We start from the raw sequence: 16,758 nt of genomic DNA, 5'->3' as shown, positions 1-16,758 counted from the left end.
GACCTTCCCTCTATCCATTCCATCTCAAATTTGGAGATATTTGGCCTTGAAAATGGAGGAACACGCAAGGAGGTGTGCGGCCGCTTTGGCTTTGAATCACCCAATCCCAAAGCAATTTCTTTCAATTGCCACCACCCATGGAATCCTCTTGAGGCCTAGAACAAATCCCAAGCAATGGTTGGGACGACGGAGTTGTTTTGGAGTGTGATCGAACACACTCACAACTAGGGTTTCCGACGGGTTTTGATGAAATTGGAGCCTTTCCAGGCCAAATTGGCATTGGTCACAGGTATGAAAGTTGTTCTACTCATTGAGATCTTCAAATCTGAAAATTTTGGTAATTTTTAGAGATAGTTGATTTGTTCGGCGAGTCGGGATGGATAACCGCCACCCACGGCGGCGCGTGGCCAAAGGGCCGCCAATGCTATTTTTAGGCTATATTTGATGCCTTGAATTCATTTTTGAGAATTGAATAACGTAAATTGATCGTTATAACCAAAATTCTACAAGATACGTTAATAGGCCATTATCTGAATCGACGATCCGACCGTTGGATCGTCATCAAACTTTAATAGGTTATTCATCAAACTTTAATAGGTTATTATTCATAATATTTGAGGAATATAGGAACTTACAGATTGGGAATCCGACATACGGATCTTCTTGAATTAGAATTGTAAGTTTGTAAAATAGTTAACCGCCACTTGGTTTTGGCAATTGGCGGAGATCCGACCGTTGGATCGTTTTGAAACTTTAATATGTTATTCTAGAAGCATAATATGGATCCTTGGAAGTTACGGATCAGAGATCTGATTTGTAGATCTTCTGGACCGAACTACGTAGACTCATGTGCGATGTAAGTCATGTATTGTATCAACGAGAATTTTGAGATATGGTTTGATAATTGGTCATAGGCGCCGATCGTTTGTGACGCCTCGATGTTTGTACTAGGAAGTTGTAGCGCGGACTCCAGGTGAGTGGAGCTTTCCTTGCTTATCATATTTTTCGTGATTGATAATTCTATGAATGCTTTTAAATAAAATTGAGAAATTTATGCTATGACATATATATACTTATATGTTATAAAATACTATGAGATAGTTGAGTTTAGACTTCTTCATGATATATCCATATGCGTATTACCATAAATGATTAGTGTGAACTACGAATGGCTTAATCCCTGCTTAGGGTACGTAGGCAGTCTAACGAGACGTTAGATGCAGCCATATAAGAAATGAGATTAAATAATCGAGACCATAGCCTTGTTTAAGGAATTGAGCAATGTGTGTGGGCTTTTGGTTTTCAGTATATATTTATATACTTTGTTTATACCATATTTAGGGCCTCGTATGTAGATCTCGTACAAATACTTGGGGGACTTAAATGTAATTATGTGATAAAGGAAGGGGTAAATATGTAATAAGTGAGGAGCCCTTATTCTATAAAAGGACTCCTCACCCCTCACCCTTACAATGAGGGGAGGCTATTTCTTAAGCCTTCTCACCCTTCTCACATCCCCTATCATATTCAAAGGTTCTCTCCCTCACCTCTCAGATAAATACAATATCAGTGTGGACGTAGCCCAAACCTTGGGGTGAACCACGATACATCTTGTGTTATTTACATTTCATGCAGATTCATGGTCGGATTTACGTTGTTCCAAGACCTCCATCAACATTTGGTGCCGTCTGTGGGAATCGACACGAAAAGATATGTCCGTTCTTTCTTAATTTTTCACCTCAGCCGTGAATCTGCAAAACCCACACAGAGACACAGAAACAGAGCTCTCTCTCTCTCCATGCTCACCAATCCACTCTAAATTCCAAATTCTAGAGCCATAATCAAGATCTGTCTTATAAATGGAGGTCTCATTACAAGGCAAGTGTTTACAAAACGGCTGTGCCACAAACTCCAACATTAGTCCAAGTTCCTTCTAACCAATACTAGCATCAATACGTAGGGTTCCCTTTAGATTGCTGACCACCATACACCATATCTCGTCCTCTTTTTCGACCCATTCTTGTCCTGTCTTTTACTTTTCTTTCTCGGCATACCCTGTGAATTAGCAAGAATTTTTGCATATAAAGTAGGGGTCTTTTCTTCATCAATTTTCCCATCAGCGTTCAGTATGGTCTTCAGCCTACCTTCAGATGAGCCCTTAAACTCTTCTCATTCAAACAGACAACTCTAGGGCATAACTTGCATTTGAAAGTTGATTTGCATTTCACGATACAGTCTAGTAAATCTACTGGTATTTATTCCTCGTTTGGCATGATGTAAGATTCTTCCTCTAGTAATTCTGAACCACTTTTACCAAGCAACTGATCGGCAATAAGATATGGTATTTCATGTCCTGTTGAAGCATCATCATCTTTCAAAGCTTTATTAGCTGAGCTATCCTCACTCTGATATCCAGAGGAGGTAGAGCAAGATTGAGCATCGTCCTTGAGTTGTTCGACTGCATCATATTCTTCTTCTTCATCGGAGTCGTCTGTGGCTTGTGGTTCTATTTCCGAATTTGAGGATGAAGACAAATTTGAGGGGCCATCTTTGTCGCCATGTTCTAGCTTGTAGAATCGCCGCTTTATCATTTCTCTGACTTAGAGAGAGAGAGGAGAGGAGAGGAGAGAGGGTGGCGGCTGAGCGGGGAAGAAATGAGATGGATGGCTTTGGCCCATGAGAAAAGAGTCCAGATCTGCTGTGCCCTGGTGTTGGTTTCTGCTCCATTTGGGTCTCCAATGGCGAGTTGGGTCCTTTCTGAATGCGGCCTAAAGCCTCTCCCGCAAGTTTGGAATCGACCCAGAACCGCAATTTGCTCTAGCTACCCGTCAAAAGTTTGGGTTTTTTGGTCAAACCAGAGCTTGGCGGATCTGAGATGGGATTCGACCAAAATCGCAGATGGGTTGTTTAGAGAGAGAAGATGGGGTCTTAACGTGAGCGCTCCGTTGAGGGTAGCTTCAGTCGAAAAGGAGGATGAGAGGGTTAACGGCGTTAATGGCGGAGAAGAGGAGGTGGGATTTGATCTGGGTGCACCGCCGCCATTCAAATTAGCCGATGTTAAAGCTGCCATTCCGAAGCATTGTTGGGTTAGGGGCCCGTGAAGGTCAATGAGCTATATGGTGAGGGATTTGGCCTTTGTATTGGGCTGCTCAAGGAACAATGTTTTGAGCTCCCTGAGTCGGCCAGGGTTGGGGTCAAGGCCAGCAGTGATTGGGTCATGGACAGCGTGGGCAAAGCGACAAGATAAGATTCTTCATCATCATGAACCTGCCCATTTTCTGAAAACCAACTGTCGACCACCAACTTCTGAATCATGCATGTTCCTCTTTTCAAAAAAAGAATAAACTCCCCACCAGAATGATGTGATTTACTTTTCTTGTTTTTGTATGATGTAATTTATTTTTCTTATCTTTCGGAGACATATGTATAAACCCCATCAGAGGGTAATAATACCAAAAAAAAAGGGCAAAAGCCTAAAATAAATGGGTTGGAATGTTGTGTAAAGGGCGAAGACCCATAAGCCCAAAATAGCTCCAACCAGGCGATCAAAAGTACGCCCAGTACTCCACAATTATTCAACAACCTGCCGCTATTACCACCAACCAGGTGATCAAAAGTATGCCCAGTACTCCCAAATTATACATAAGCATTACTCATGTCAGTCATACATAAACATTCATGAGTATTACTCCTATCAATCATACATAAACATTCATGAGCATCACTCATGTCAACATCCATGAGCATCACTCATGTCAACATTCATGAGCATCACTCATGTCAACATCCATGAGCATCACTCAACATAAACATTCATGAGTATCACTCATGTCAATCAGCTTCAAAAGCTTCATTTACAAAAGCTCTAGCTTCAAAAGCTTCATTTACAGAGCTCTATCTTCAAAAACTTCATTTACAAAGCTCTAGCTTCAAAAGCTTTATTTACAGAGCTACAGTTTCAAAGCTTCACTTGCAAAGCTTTACCTACAAAGCTTCAATTCAAGGTATACAAATACCGCTTCCGAACAACCGCCACTTCGGCCCATACATGGATTCAATTTGAAGTCTCCAGCCAACAGACTCTATTGACCGAAGACTTGGGGGACTACATTATGTACCATATATTGGGCCTCAACTGGGCCATATGGAAAATACTTGGGGGACCTAGCCCATTATCTATGTACTGAGGAGCGAGCCCTTATTCTATAAAAGGAATTCCCTCACTTTCATTAGTCACTCATGAAAAATACTTGGGGGACTTAGCCCATCACTTATGTATTGAGGAGCGAGCCTTTATTTTATAAAAGGGACTCCCTCACCTTCGTTAGAGAGCATCGCCGCCAGTTGCGTAACTGCCTCGCCGCGAGCATCACTCCTAACCCATTATTCATGTACTGAGGAGCGAACCTTTATTTTATAAAAGGGACTCCCTCACCATCATTAGAGAGTATTAACTCTAGCCTATCATTCATGTATTGAGGAGCGAGCCCTTATTCTATAAAAGGGACTCCCTCACCTTCAACGCTACAAGCTGAGCTAACCAAGGCAACATAAGCCACGAGCCTCGCAGCCTCGCAACATGTGCTACTTCTAGTTGAACATCAGTTCAAGACAACATCTAGTTACTTCGGCCCACACATGGACTAAATTTCAAGTCTCCAGCTAAAAGACTCTCTTGACTAAAGACTTGGGGGACTACTGTTTATATCATATTTAGGGCCTCGTATTTAGATCTCGTACAAATACTCGGGGGACTTAAATGTAATTATGTGATAAAGGAAGGGGTAAATATGTAATAAGTGAGGAGCCCTTATTCTATAAAAGGACTCATCACCCTCACAATGAGGGGGGCCATTTCTTAAGCCTTCTCACCCTTCTCACATCCCCTCTCATATTCAGAGGTTCTCTCCCTCACCTCTCAGATAAATACAATATCAGTGTGGACGTAGCTCAAACCTTGGGGTGAACCACGATACATCTTGTGTTATTTACATTTCATGCAGATTCACGGTCAGATTTACGTTGTTTCAAGATCTCCGGTTTTGTGCATCAACATACTTGATATTTTCCCAGAAATATGTTTAAATGAGATTATGCCTTGAATGCCATGCATATAAGTTTATAATTCGTATATGAATTGGTATATGATGCATTATATATAATTGTGTTACTATGAGCGCTCTGAAGTGCAAAGGTGAACGTAGGACATTCAGGTAAGTTCAGTTAAGTTTAAGTAAATTCAAGTAAGTACACGGTATTAGCCATGATGGATAAGACATTTGATGAGATGTGAATATGTCATATAAGTCACTAGAGGCGACTCCGACTTATATGCTAGCCATGATGGATGAGATATGTGATGATGTATGGATATGTCGTATAGGTCACTAGAAGTGACTCCGACTTATATGCTAGCCATGATTGATGAGAGATGTGATGAGATATGAATATGTCGTATAGGTCACTAGAGGTGACTCTGACTTGCGTACTATTATGAGTTATTAATCGCTTGATTATTTGATATTATTGATGAGATGTTGTGTTGTGGTACATTATGATTTCTTTGGAAACTATACATATGTTGTAACGAGGGATTACATGTGTTATATGTTTTCTATTAGTATTTTACTTACATTGCCACTCACCCTTGTCTTGTCTTCATCCTCCAGGTATTATTAGCTAAGTTTTATTATCACCAAAGACTCGCAGCGATTCTTAGTATCAGAGACTATTTCGAGGGTACGATTCTTATATCATTTTTCTGTACTTGCTTATGCTCTAACGTCACGTGTGAAGTGAGTTCATTCCTGCTCACCAATGCACTTTGATATTTAGGCACTCTTAGGTTTAAATTTATTCACAATTTTCTTCATCATCACACTTTATGGCTTCGTCACCTTCCAGGTGTCGGCCAGCACATCTCGATTCGGAGTCCTAGTGGACATTATGGGTCGGGGTGTGTCAATGAAGCCCAATAAAAAATATAAACACTAAATTGACCATATGCTTATACCAGAAGAACCATTTTAACATTTAAGCCTTTTAAGAAAGAGTCCACAAAACTTACTTCTTCCTAAAGTTGTGGCTATTCAGATTTCTTTGCACTTGCAGCGAACATGTGGTACGAACAGTATTTTTCTTTATATATTTATTTCTTCTGAAATTTTTATATTTTATAATTGTTAGCTCAATGAAGGGGTCAAACTAGTTATATTATTTTTTGTGATTAAAAGGTGGCCAAGTACACATTGGAAAAAGTTATCAAACGGTTTATTTTATGTTAGTGTATTTTTATGTTTTTCGTTAGAATTAATTAGATTACTTTCCAGTTTGTTTTAGAATTAGGTCTTTATAAATACATGTTGTTAGTTAGTACAAAAATAAATGTAATCTTTTGGTTATGTAGGCATTTTAACAATTTTTAGCCTTCTTTATTTTGTGTTTATGGAACAAGAGCATTTGTAAATAATTTTTTCTTTTTTCTCATTCTTTTTTTTTTGTTAATAAAAAGTTTAGGGGTGCAGGAGGATATCCCATCCCAAGATCAAGGCATACGCAAGCCTTATGGAAGACTTACAGAAGGGGTCTTAGCCCCTTTTTTCGTTTTTACGATCATCTACTAAGAGGGATTGTCAGCAGCTGAACTTGAACATAAAATTTGATCTAGCGAAGAGAATAATTCTTACCAACTTAACCAACTCTTGTTAGCTCTTCTTTCTCATCCTTTTATTTGTTAACAACACTCAGATATATTATTAATTACGAGGAATCTCGAGTGATGTTAATGATGCCACATATATACACCACATCACCATATAATGTGGCAAGTGATATTACAACTAGCAATGAGATAAGCACATTAATTGAGGTAACATGTAATTATCAGGGTAAATTACATAAAACTACCTCAACTATTGGGTCATTAACAGTTTCATACCTCTTCTTTAAAAAGTTTCAATATCATACCTTATCTTTGATTTTGTTGCAATGTCATACCTTCCGTCAGTTGTCTGTCAATTCCTTTGTTAAATGCTGACGTGGCATAAGGTGGGCTCACTTTTTATTAAAAAAATTAATTAAATATTATTAAAAACTAAAAAAATCATTTAAAAATTTTTAAATATTAAAATAATAATTAATTAAAGAAAAGTTTAAAAAATAAAAAATAAAAAAAATAAAAACCCCAGTTCGTCTTCCACACCCCCTTCTCCCCTCACTGAGCCCACTCCCTCTCTCTCTAATCCCGCTTACAAACCCCTCCCCTCACCTTCTTCCCCAGCCTACCCGTCCCCTCACCTCCCTCATTCACCACCAAAACGATGGTGTCGATCCGAACCCAGACTGGGAACTGGATCGCAGTCCTCGAATGGGTGTGTGCATGTTGTTCAAGTTGCTATTCATGTTGGGATGGAAATGGTGATGTCAGTTGCAAAGAAAAAAAAAAGGGAATGGTGATGTTGCTGCAGAAATCGCCCCATATTTGGGGATTGCCATTTTCCAAATCCGTAATTTCTTACCTACTTGGGCGAAGTGGGTGCTTTTTGTGGTTGTTTGGGTCGATTCGGGGAGGAATTTTTGAAAATGGAGCTCGAATCAAAGATGGAGGAGGAGAGGACGGCGGTGGGTGAGTGGTTCTGGTTTTGGTGGTGCAGGAGAGAGGTGGGGGAACGGGTAGGCTGGGGAAGAAGGTGAGGGGAGGGGTTTGTAAGCGGGATTAGACAGAGAGGGAGTGGGCTCGAGTGGGGTAAGAAGGGGGTGGGGAAGACAAACTGGTTGTATTTTTTTTAAAAATTTTTCTTTAATTAATTATTAGTTTAATATTTAAAAATATTAAATGATTTTTTTAGTTTTTAATAATATTTAATTAATTTTTTTAATAAAAAGTTAGTCCAGTCTCAAGCCACGTCAGCATTTAACAAAAAAATTGACGGACAACTGACAGAAGGTATGACATTGAAACTTTTTAAAGACGAGGTATGAAATTGTTAATGACCCAATAATTTAGGTAGTTTTATGTAATTTACCCTAATTATCACTTGTCAGAACAAATGGTACACCTGTTGTATATGTGGTTTCTCTAACATTATTTGGAAATCTAATTATTAAGAGAATAAAACATATCAGATGTGTGAGAAATTAAGGAAAATTTGGAAAATCTATTTATTTTATTATTATTATGATCACCTCTCCATTGGAAGGTTGAAACAAACGACATACATATACCATCTCTTTCGACAAACAGGAAATCAACTACATGAAACATGAGTGCCCTACAACCGTCTAATATTACAAGGAAAGGAAAATATGGACCTTTAACAAATATCGCATAAATAAAACACGTTACATCAGCAGCTGCGTGGAAACTCGTTGTCTTTCTCTTCTTCGTCTTTGTGTGGTGATAAGGCGCGCTGTTCGACTTCTTCTTCCTTTACCTGCAAAGATATATATATATATATATATATATATATATATATATATATTATTGTTACTTGTTAGGTCTCTGTCATTGGTCTATTTGTTACACTTGAGTACTACTAAATATCAAGAAACTTTAATTGAGTAATGACGATATGCTGGAAATGCATTAAGCTTGCATATGCCAATATGGATTATTAGACAAAAAAGGAAGTAAACACTAGTGTATTATAATTTTATAGCTAGGGATGTTTTTTGTCAAATTATTTGGCGATTGCTTGCAGTTGTATGGATATGATCTAAAAACATAGAATGGAGAGGCTTACCAACTGGATGCAACTAAGCTCTCAATATCTAGTAGTGGTGAGGAGGTGGGGGTGATGAATAGATGTAAGCGGGTGGTGGGTGAACTGTTGGAGGTGTTGGTGGCTTGTAAGGTTTAATAGGTGGTGGTGGTGGTGAGTGAACTGGTGGTGGAGGAGACTTGTGGACTGGAGGGGGTGGTGGGGGAGACGTGTAGTGGTAAGGCTTCTTAGGTGGAGGTGGTGAGTGAACTGGGTGGTGAGGCTTCTTGTGTGGTGGTGGTGGTGGTGGGGATTGGTAATGGTAAGGCTTCTTTGGTGGTGGGGGTGAGTGCACCGGGTGGTAGGGCTTCTTGGGTGGTGGTGGAGGAGACTTGTAATGGTAAGGCTTCTTTGGTGGTGGTGGGGAGTGCACCGGGTGGTAGGGCTTCTTGGGTGGTGGTGGAGGAGACTTGTAATGGTAAGGCTTCTTTGGTGGTGGGGGTGAGTGCACCGGGTGGTAGGGCTTCTTGGGTGGTGGTGGAGGAGACTTGTAATGGTAAGGCTTCTTTGGTGGTGGGGGTGAGTGCACCGGGTGGTAGGGCTTCCTGGGTGGTGGTGGAGGAGACTTGTGATGGTGAGGTTTCTTGGGTGGTGGTGGTGGAGACTTGTAGTGGTAAGGCTCCTTTGGTGGGGGTGGTGAGTGCACTGGAGGAGGAGGTGGTGGTGGGGACTTGTAGTGGTAAGGCTTTGGTGATGGTGGTGGTGACTTGGGGTGGTAGGGATGCTTAGGTGGTGAGTACACTGGAGGAGAAGGAGAAGGAGGTGGTGGTGACTTGTAGTGGTAGGGAGGAGAAGCCGGTGGTGGTGGAGATGAGTAAGGGTAGTTAGCTGAAGTTTCTGAAGGCAATGTGAGAGAGACTAGTGCCACTAGTATAGTGACCACAAGAGAGGTCACTTGTGAAGGCCCCATTTTCCCCATCTTTGTTAAGAATGGGATTTCTGCCTCTTAAGCTAAGCCTTCTCACCCTTTATATAGCTTTGGTCTTTACCTTTAACACCACGGTAATCATGCCAAATTTCACTTGCAATTATTAATTACCTTAGTAAAAAATAAGATTAATGTTAAAATAAGACTAATGGGGCCACTGTTTGAATAGATTATCAATTAATGTTTGGATCAAGGAGGCCTTTGACTGAATTTTGTTAAGCCCTGCCCTTTTTTTAATGGAAAGGATTGTCTGCCCTTCCTTTTTCCATGCCCTTCCATGCCCTCTTGTTTGTGTGGTCACGGTTAAGCCACGTCAATATTTTATATTACTATTCATTTTTGTTTTATTATCTTTATAAAAAATATATAAAATGTTAACGTGGCTTAACTGTGATCACACAAAACAGGAGGGCATGGAAAATGGAAGGGCAGACAATCCTTGTCCTTTTTTAATATCTTGCTTCATGGAGTAGATGGTTCATTGTAAACGTAGATAATAATAAATAAATATAGGAGAAGATTGTAGCAATTGCCTCTCAACTTTAACCCAATTAGAGCAATTGTTCTTCAACTAAAAATCCATGATCATTGGTCTCTTGACTCATCAAAACGTGCAGCTATGATTTTTTTGTTAACTCCGTTAGAATTCTGTCAAAATAAGTTATGTTTGAATAACCATTGCTACAATTACGTTAAGGTTGAAGGATCATTACTCTAATTGAGTTAAAGTTGAGAGACTATTTCTCTAGTTGGGTTAGAGTTGAGAGACCACTGCTACAATTTTTCTCATTTGGTTTTTCATATTTGTCCTTCGATTCAGCCTCATTGCATGAAACGTGACTCATTTTGATGGACGTTCTTATGGAATTGATGAAAATGACTATAGTTGCATGTTTGAAAGAATTAAGGGACCAATGATCATAAATTTTTATTTGAGAGACCATTACTTCAATTTTATTAAAGTTAAAGAACCATTGCCATAATTTTCTCTAGATATAGAGATATAATTTTCACACACCCTCTTATTTGTGGTGCACATCGTTGTTTAATTTTAGCATTTAAATTGATTAAAGAAAAAAAAATTAAAAATTAAAAAATAAACAAGAACTTGCTAAAATCATTAACCATTTCCCTAAACCTATCACCTAAGGTGTGATTATTTTTGCTTTAATAAGGTTTAGTTTAATGCAACAAGAGTACGTAGCAGAAAGGCTAGCTACCAAGAGATGGAGCTTTATTTCTGGGTTAATAATTTAAACAGAAAGTCTTCCCTGAATTTATTTGTGAAATATTTTTCATGATCGACATCTTTGAAAATGTGCGTGGTTGCCTAACTTTCTATGGTTCTTTCTGCTCAGATGAGGGACCAGTCGGCTGCGAGACTCATGTCTCTCTCTCTCTCAAATAATCCAGACTTTAGTACGTAGTCTGTCACATTCACAATTTTCATAGCTTTTAACTAATTGACTCGAATATCTCTGACTGTGAAGGTTTAAGATACAAATATTTACGATCCCATTTGCCTAATAATACAGGTTTTAACTAATTATTCATTTCCAAATACGAATAATCTTTCATTGTGCAGTGAATGCTAGCTAGCTAGATTTGTCTTGCTAGTTGTTCCAAACAATTACAACAAATTAAGAAGGAATAAAGAATGAAAACAAATAAATAAAAGATGCTTAAATGTTTAATTAAGCATGTTTAACTAGACTTACAATCTCATTATATTGATCACCCCAAGAATGTGAAATTCCTTCCCAAGTTCCACCTTCCCAAGTTTACCAAAAAAAAAAAAATTCACTTTACATCAATCAACATGCACGATGAGCTGTTCAGATAATATATTTTTTTCTGTACAATCATTAATCATATTAGTACTTATTTTTCTGTACAATCATTAATCATATTAGTACTTACTTTTCAAACAGCATTAGTAGGGATGGTTTTAACTAGTGAAGGTCTGATTCGTTGACACATTTACGTCCTCTACAAAAGCACATTCATTAATTTTGATGTATAACAAGAAGAGTTTTTAGTTAAACTTATGATTTTTGAGATTGTCATAATTCTTCGTTTTAGTTTCTAAGATTACAAAATCGATAGACGTGGTTTTTGACTTTATCCACCATAAATTATTTTGATCATTCAGTAAAAAATCTATCAATATCATCATTGAGTTGTTACATGAGCGACCATGTAACCACCCTTTTAAATGTATTTTTTTATCAAACCAACCCCTTTTAACCAAAATAGTTCCTGATATCGACATGACTCTTTATTTTAGTCCCTAACAATGAAAACTGATAGAAGTGGTCATTGAGTTTGACCATCGTAAATCATTTTGTTCCTTCCTTGAAAACTCTATCAATATTCTTGTTAAGTGGAGGGGTTGGTTTGGTAAAAATGCCCTTTAAAAGGTGATCACGCGGTCGCTCACATGACAATTTAACGAGTATATTGATAAATTTTTCATAGAATGACCAAAATGATTTACGATAGACAAACTCAAGGACCACATCTATTGATATTCATTGTTAGTAATCAAAATGAGAGGTTATACCAAACTCGACCATTTTGGTTAATAAAAGGAGTTAGTTTGACAAAAATACTATGGAAAAGGTTGTCTTGTGGTCGCTCATATGACAATTTAAAGATGGTGTTGACAGACTTTTCACGGATGCACCAAAATGATTTACGGTGAACAAACTCAGGGATTACTTCTATCAATTTTCAATATTTGGGACCAAAGTAAAGAGTTGTACCAATCTCTAAGACCATTTTGATTACAAAGCCTAAAACTAAGGGTAATGCCACAGAGACTAAATTTATAGACAAAATTTGTAAACTAAATAATGTGTCACCAATAGGAATAAGCATGTTTATTAACACTTAAGTAATAAACCAATCATTAACTTTTATGTCTTTTAGTTTTTAAAATTTTGTCTACAAATTTAGTCTCTCTAGCATTACTCCAAAACTAATGAATATTTTGGTGTAATTCTCACACCATTTAATAACTTACTGACCACAAGTGGCACTCTACCACAGTAGTGGAGACTAGTGGTGGCCTTGCACCACGACGTGGATTCGAACCCCGTCAATTCTCTAATCTAACAAATATATTGTTTGACAAAAAAAACAAAACACTTACTCATCGTTCATATTACAATGTATAAAATATATCACATGACAGACTATTACAATGAGAACGACACAAACTAATATTTTTCTTTGTCACTTTTCCTTTATTTTCTGTTTATTTATTTTTAGCTTCTATAGTCACCATACCTTTCATTTGTACAATATTGATGCACAAAATCAGTGAGGACTTTGGTATAACAGAAAGTGTTAAGTTTGTGACCTTCGCTAGATTGCTCCGGTCACTAGTGTGGATAAGTATGCAAATGGATAGAGACAGGGAAGCAAACACAAGATGTATGTGGTTCACCCAGATTGGCTACGTCCATAGAGTAGAGGAGTTCTTATTAATTGTGAAGGGTTTACACAAGTACATATGTTCAAACTCTTCTTTAGTGAGTACTAGTGAATGATTTAGTACAAATGACATTAGGAAATATTATGAGAGAATGATCTCTATTTATAGAAGAGAGTTTCTAGTTTCATTCTGACATTGACACATGTCGTGTTGTGATTGACTTCTGATGTTGACACGTGTCGCGCTATGATTGGCTTCTGATGTCGACACGTGTCACGCTGTGATTGGCCTCCTGGTTGGAGGGAAACACTTATGGGTCCTTGACGGTATAACTTTGACCGGTGCTCAGTAGTTTTGGGATTGGTCAAGTATGGTACAAACAGTGATCCCCTAAGCTCCCGAGTAAGGGAAGCTCCTCGGTTAGGGACTTACAAGATCCAAGCTATTAAGTAATCACGAAACTTCTAAGTACCGAAGTGTGGTATCATTTTCACTTGTCTTATCTGTCTCATATGTAGATGTGGCATCTTCTCTAGAGGTACTTTTCCTCTATCCATGGGTGGTATCTTTAACCGATGAAGATGCATAAGGTAATGTATCAATTTCACTTGAAGCTTACTTGTAATTTCGAGCTTGGTCATGTGCGATACAAACCCTGTAGTAGGAGTCCCCCAAGTCGTCGAGCTAGGAGATTTGCCGAGAGAGGTAACAGAAAAGGTAAGCAATCAGACTTCCAAGCAAGCAACCTGGATCAGAGGTTCAACTTCGGCTTCCGGTTGATTGTTCTCCTTCTCCTTGTGTCTTAAATAGCAACAAGGATAAGGAGAAACAAATGGAGAAGAGATGATATGAGATACTTTTGCTTTTGAAGAAGTAACTTTCCACATGCTTATTCTTGAACTGGGCTGGAGGGTTTTCTGGTTTCCTCCAGAGTATAAGGCCGACTCAAGAATTTGAGGGTCAAAACAAGTCCATCAAATCTAGAGTACGTTCGACCCTGATGATATGGGATACTTTTGTTGTTGACAAAGTAGTGGATGTATCGGCACGTGTTCTGTTACGCTTGTCTCCACTTGCTTCCTTGTATCCTTCTCACTTGCCTTATCTGTTCCTCAGGCAGATATGGTATCTTCTCTGAAAGCATAAGATGTTGAAGATGAGTACTCGAGAGCAATGTCAGGTAAGTAATCAGGCAAGAGGTAGTTCCTGACTTGAAGCTTGATTTCAAGCGCTGACTGATTGCTCTTTTTCTCCTTGTCTTGTAGGTAAAAACAAGGCCAAAGGAAAAAACAGGGAAAAAGCATGATATGGGATACTCTTGCTTTTAACCCTGATGATATGAGATACTCTTGCTCTGGTGTGGCTTGTTTGCAGAGGTATTATCGGGAGGAAAAAAAGCTGAGTATTTCATGAGACTCTGCTGAGGGTGCCTTCTCGGATGTGAAGAAAAGTTGAGCATTTTTTTTTATTTGTAGGTCTGCCTGGTTGTGGAGGATGGAGGTCGATATATATATGAGTCTCCCTAATAACAAGTAGTAGTGCTATTTCTTTACCCTTCTTGGTCATAGCAATGTAATGGGAGCTGCAAGCTTCACGTGTTTTAACTTTGTCAGAGCACTTTGAAAAAGTGGTTTGTAGTATCTGGAAAACTGATGTTGTGTGTGAAGATTGCAGACAAGCTTTATCCAAGGAAATCTGGCTCTCGGAGTTCAGAGAGCGGTGTCTCTTTGATTTTCGAACAAGCAATCCTGTCGAGGATCTGGCTCTCAAGATTCAGATAACGATGCCTTTTCGATTTTTGAGAAAGCAATCCTGTTGGGAGTCTGACTCTTGAGATTCGGAAAGCAGTCTCTTCGATTTTTTGAGAAAGTAATCCTGTTGGGAGTCTGGCTCTCGAGATTCAGAGGGCGGTGCCTCTTCGATTTTTGAGCACGTAATCTTGTTGGGAGTCTAGCTCTCGAGATTCAGATAGCAGTGCCTCTTCGATTTTTTAGAAAGCAATCTTGTTGGGAGTCTGACTCTTGAGATTCGGAGAGCAGTATCTCTTCGATTTTTGAGAAAATAATCCTGTTGGGAGTCTGGCTATCTAGATTCGGAGGGCGATGTCTCTTCGATTTTTGAGCAAGCAATCTTGTTGGGAGTGTTTTATCAAATGTGAGTAAAGGTTGGGCATTTTTGCCAGTCTGCCTTGCCACGGAGCACGGAGGTTGACACACATTGAGACTTTCTAGTTATCAATCAGTGGTGTTGTTCCTTTACCCTTGTGAGTAATAGTAGGATAGCTGGACCTTTAAAATTTATGTATTTAAACTTTGTCATAGATCTTTGGCAAAGTTATATGTGGTGCCCGAGGAGCTGATGTTGCGTGTGGAAAGTGGTGCCTCTTTGGAATCCGAAGAATGATGCCTCTTCGATTTTTGAACCAACGGCCCTGTTGCCCTTTCTTTTATAAGGGCACCAATTATGTGCAAGAATTACATTCACAGAGTTATTGCTTGTAGGAATTTTCCCCTTACTTCAGAGATTTATTGCACCTCATTTCTCCTTCATTATTTCTGAGAATGTCTGGCCCATCCGACCGTCGTTTTGACTTGAACTTTGGTGAAGAGGCAGCCATGCCTTCTCAAGACAACATATGGCACCCATCCTTCTTATCCCCTACTGGTCCTCTTACCGTTGGGGACTCTGTGATGAAGAATGATATGACCGCTGCGGTGGTGGCCAGGAACCTTCTCACTCCCAAAGATAACAGACTACTTTCCAAACAGTCTGATAAATTGGCTGTTAAGGATTCTCTAGCTCTCAGTGTTCAGTGTGTAGGTTATGTGTCTAATATGGCCCAACGCCTATTTGCTCGAACCCGCCAAGTTGAATCATTAGCGGCTGAAGTGATAAGTCTCAAACAGGAGATCAGAGGGTTTAAGCATGAGAATAAACAGTTGCACAGGCTCACACATGACTATGCTACAAACATGAAGAGGAAGCTCGACCAGCTGCAGGAATCTGATGGTTAGATTTTACTTGATCATCAGAGGTTTGTGGGTTTGTTCCAAAGGCATTTATTGCCTTCGTCTTCTGGGGCTGTACTGCGTAATGAAACTCCAAATGATCAACCTTCGGTGCCTCCTCCTTCTGGGGTTCTGCCTAGTATTGAGGCTCTGAATAATCACCCTCTGGTGCCTCCTCTTTCTGGGGCCTTGTCGACTGCTGAGACTTCTCCTGAGCAACCTTTGTGAAGGCTCGCTCTTGTTTGTTTATTTTGATTCATGTATATGTACATATTTGTAACTTATCGAAGATATCAATAAACAAGCTTTGCTTTATTTCAACATATTGTGTTAAATACACCAAGGCCTTCTTCACTAAGTTCTTTGAATTTTTCCTTTTGTTGAAGCTTGTATGTTGAAGCTTTGTGAGTGAAGCATGTAGGTTGAGGTAGTGCTCCCTTAATTTTCCGAGTGAGGAGAACTTCTCATTTGGAAACTTGAAAAATCCAAGTCACTGAGTGGTAGTGAGACTTCCGAGTATCAAGGTGCAGTAGCATATGGTAAGAGTCCCCTAAGTCTCCAGTCGAGGGAGTTGACGAATGAGGCATTTCCTTTCTAAGTGGTAGCCCAAAACTCATTATTCAT

The 16,758-nt window shown here is 39.1% G+C and overlaps 2 protein-coding genes across 2 annotated transcripts; both read right to left on the bottom strand.

The window, feature by feature from the left end:
- Positions 1–1,968: 1,968 nt before the first annotated feature.
- LOC103402230 (uncharacterized) lies at positions 1,969–2,591 on the bottom strand. Its single transcript, XM_070821667.1, has 3 exons — positions 2,315–2,591; positions 2,145–2,254; positions 1,969–2,055 (listed from the first exon to the last, which is right to left on the bottom strand). Exons 1-3 carry the CDS (start codon positions 2,589–2,591, stop codon positions 1,969–1,971), a joined length of 474 nt encoding a protein of 157 aa, XP_070677768.1.
- A 5,555-nt stretch (positions 2,592–8,146) lies between these two features.
- Positions 8,147–9,775, bottom strand: LOC103416298 (extensin-3-like). Its single transcript, XM_029101864.2, has 2 exons — positions 8,742–9,775; positions 8,147–8,432 (listed from the first exon to the last, which is right to left on the bottom strand). Exon 1 carries the CDS (start codon positions 9,676–9,678, stop codon positions 8,770–8,772), a length of 909 nt encoding a protein of 302 aa, XP_028957697.1. The 5' UTR covers positions 9,679–9,775; the 3' UTR covers positions 8,147–8,432; positions 8,742–8,769.
- Between the last annotated feature and the right edge of the window lie 6,983 nt (positions 9,776–16,758).

The sequence above is a fragment of the Malus domestica genome, chromosome 05 (genome assembly GCF_042453785.1).
Source record: "Malus domestica chromosome 05, GDT2T_hap1".
In the NCBI taxonomy this organism is placed as follows: domain Eukaryota; kingdom Viridiplantae; phylum Streptophyta; class Magnoliopsida; order Rosales; family Rosaceae; genus Malus; species Malus domestica.
Note: the sequence above shows the minus strand (reverse complement) of the source record. Positions and strands in the feature narration are given on the sequence as shown.

Bases quoted from the DNA above. Each gene is read 5' to 3' on its own strand.
- LOC103402230 (XM_070821667.1), bottom strand. From the start codon at position 2,591: ATGATAAAGCGGCGATTCTACAAGCTAGAACATGGCGACAAAGATGGC. The intron at 2,255-2,314 runs GTAAAAGTGGTT...ACGAGGAATAAA, and splicing joins TATTGCCGATCAGTTGCTTG to TACCAGTAGATTTACTAGAC. The intron at 2,056-2,144 runs GTAGGCTGAAGA...GCTAATTCACAG, and splicing joins GTTTAAGGGCTCATCTGAAG to GGTATGCCGAGAAAGAAAAG.
- LOC103416298 (XM_029101864.2), bottom strand. From the start codon at position 9,678: ATGGGGAAAATGGGGCCTTCACAAGTGACCTCTCTTGTGGTCACTATA.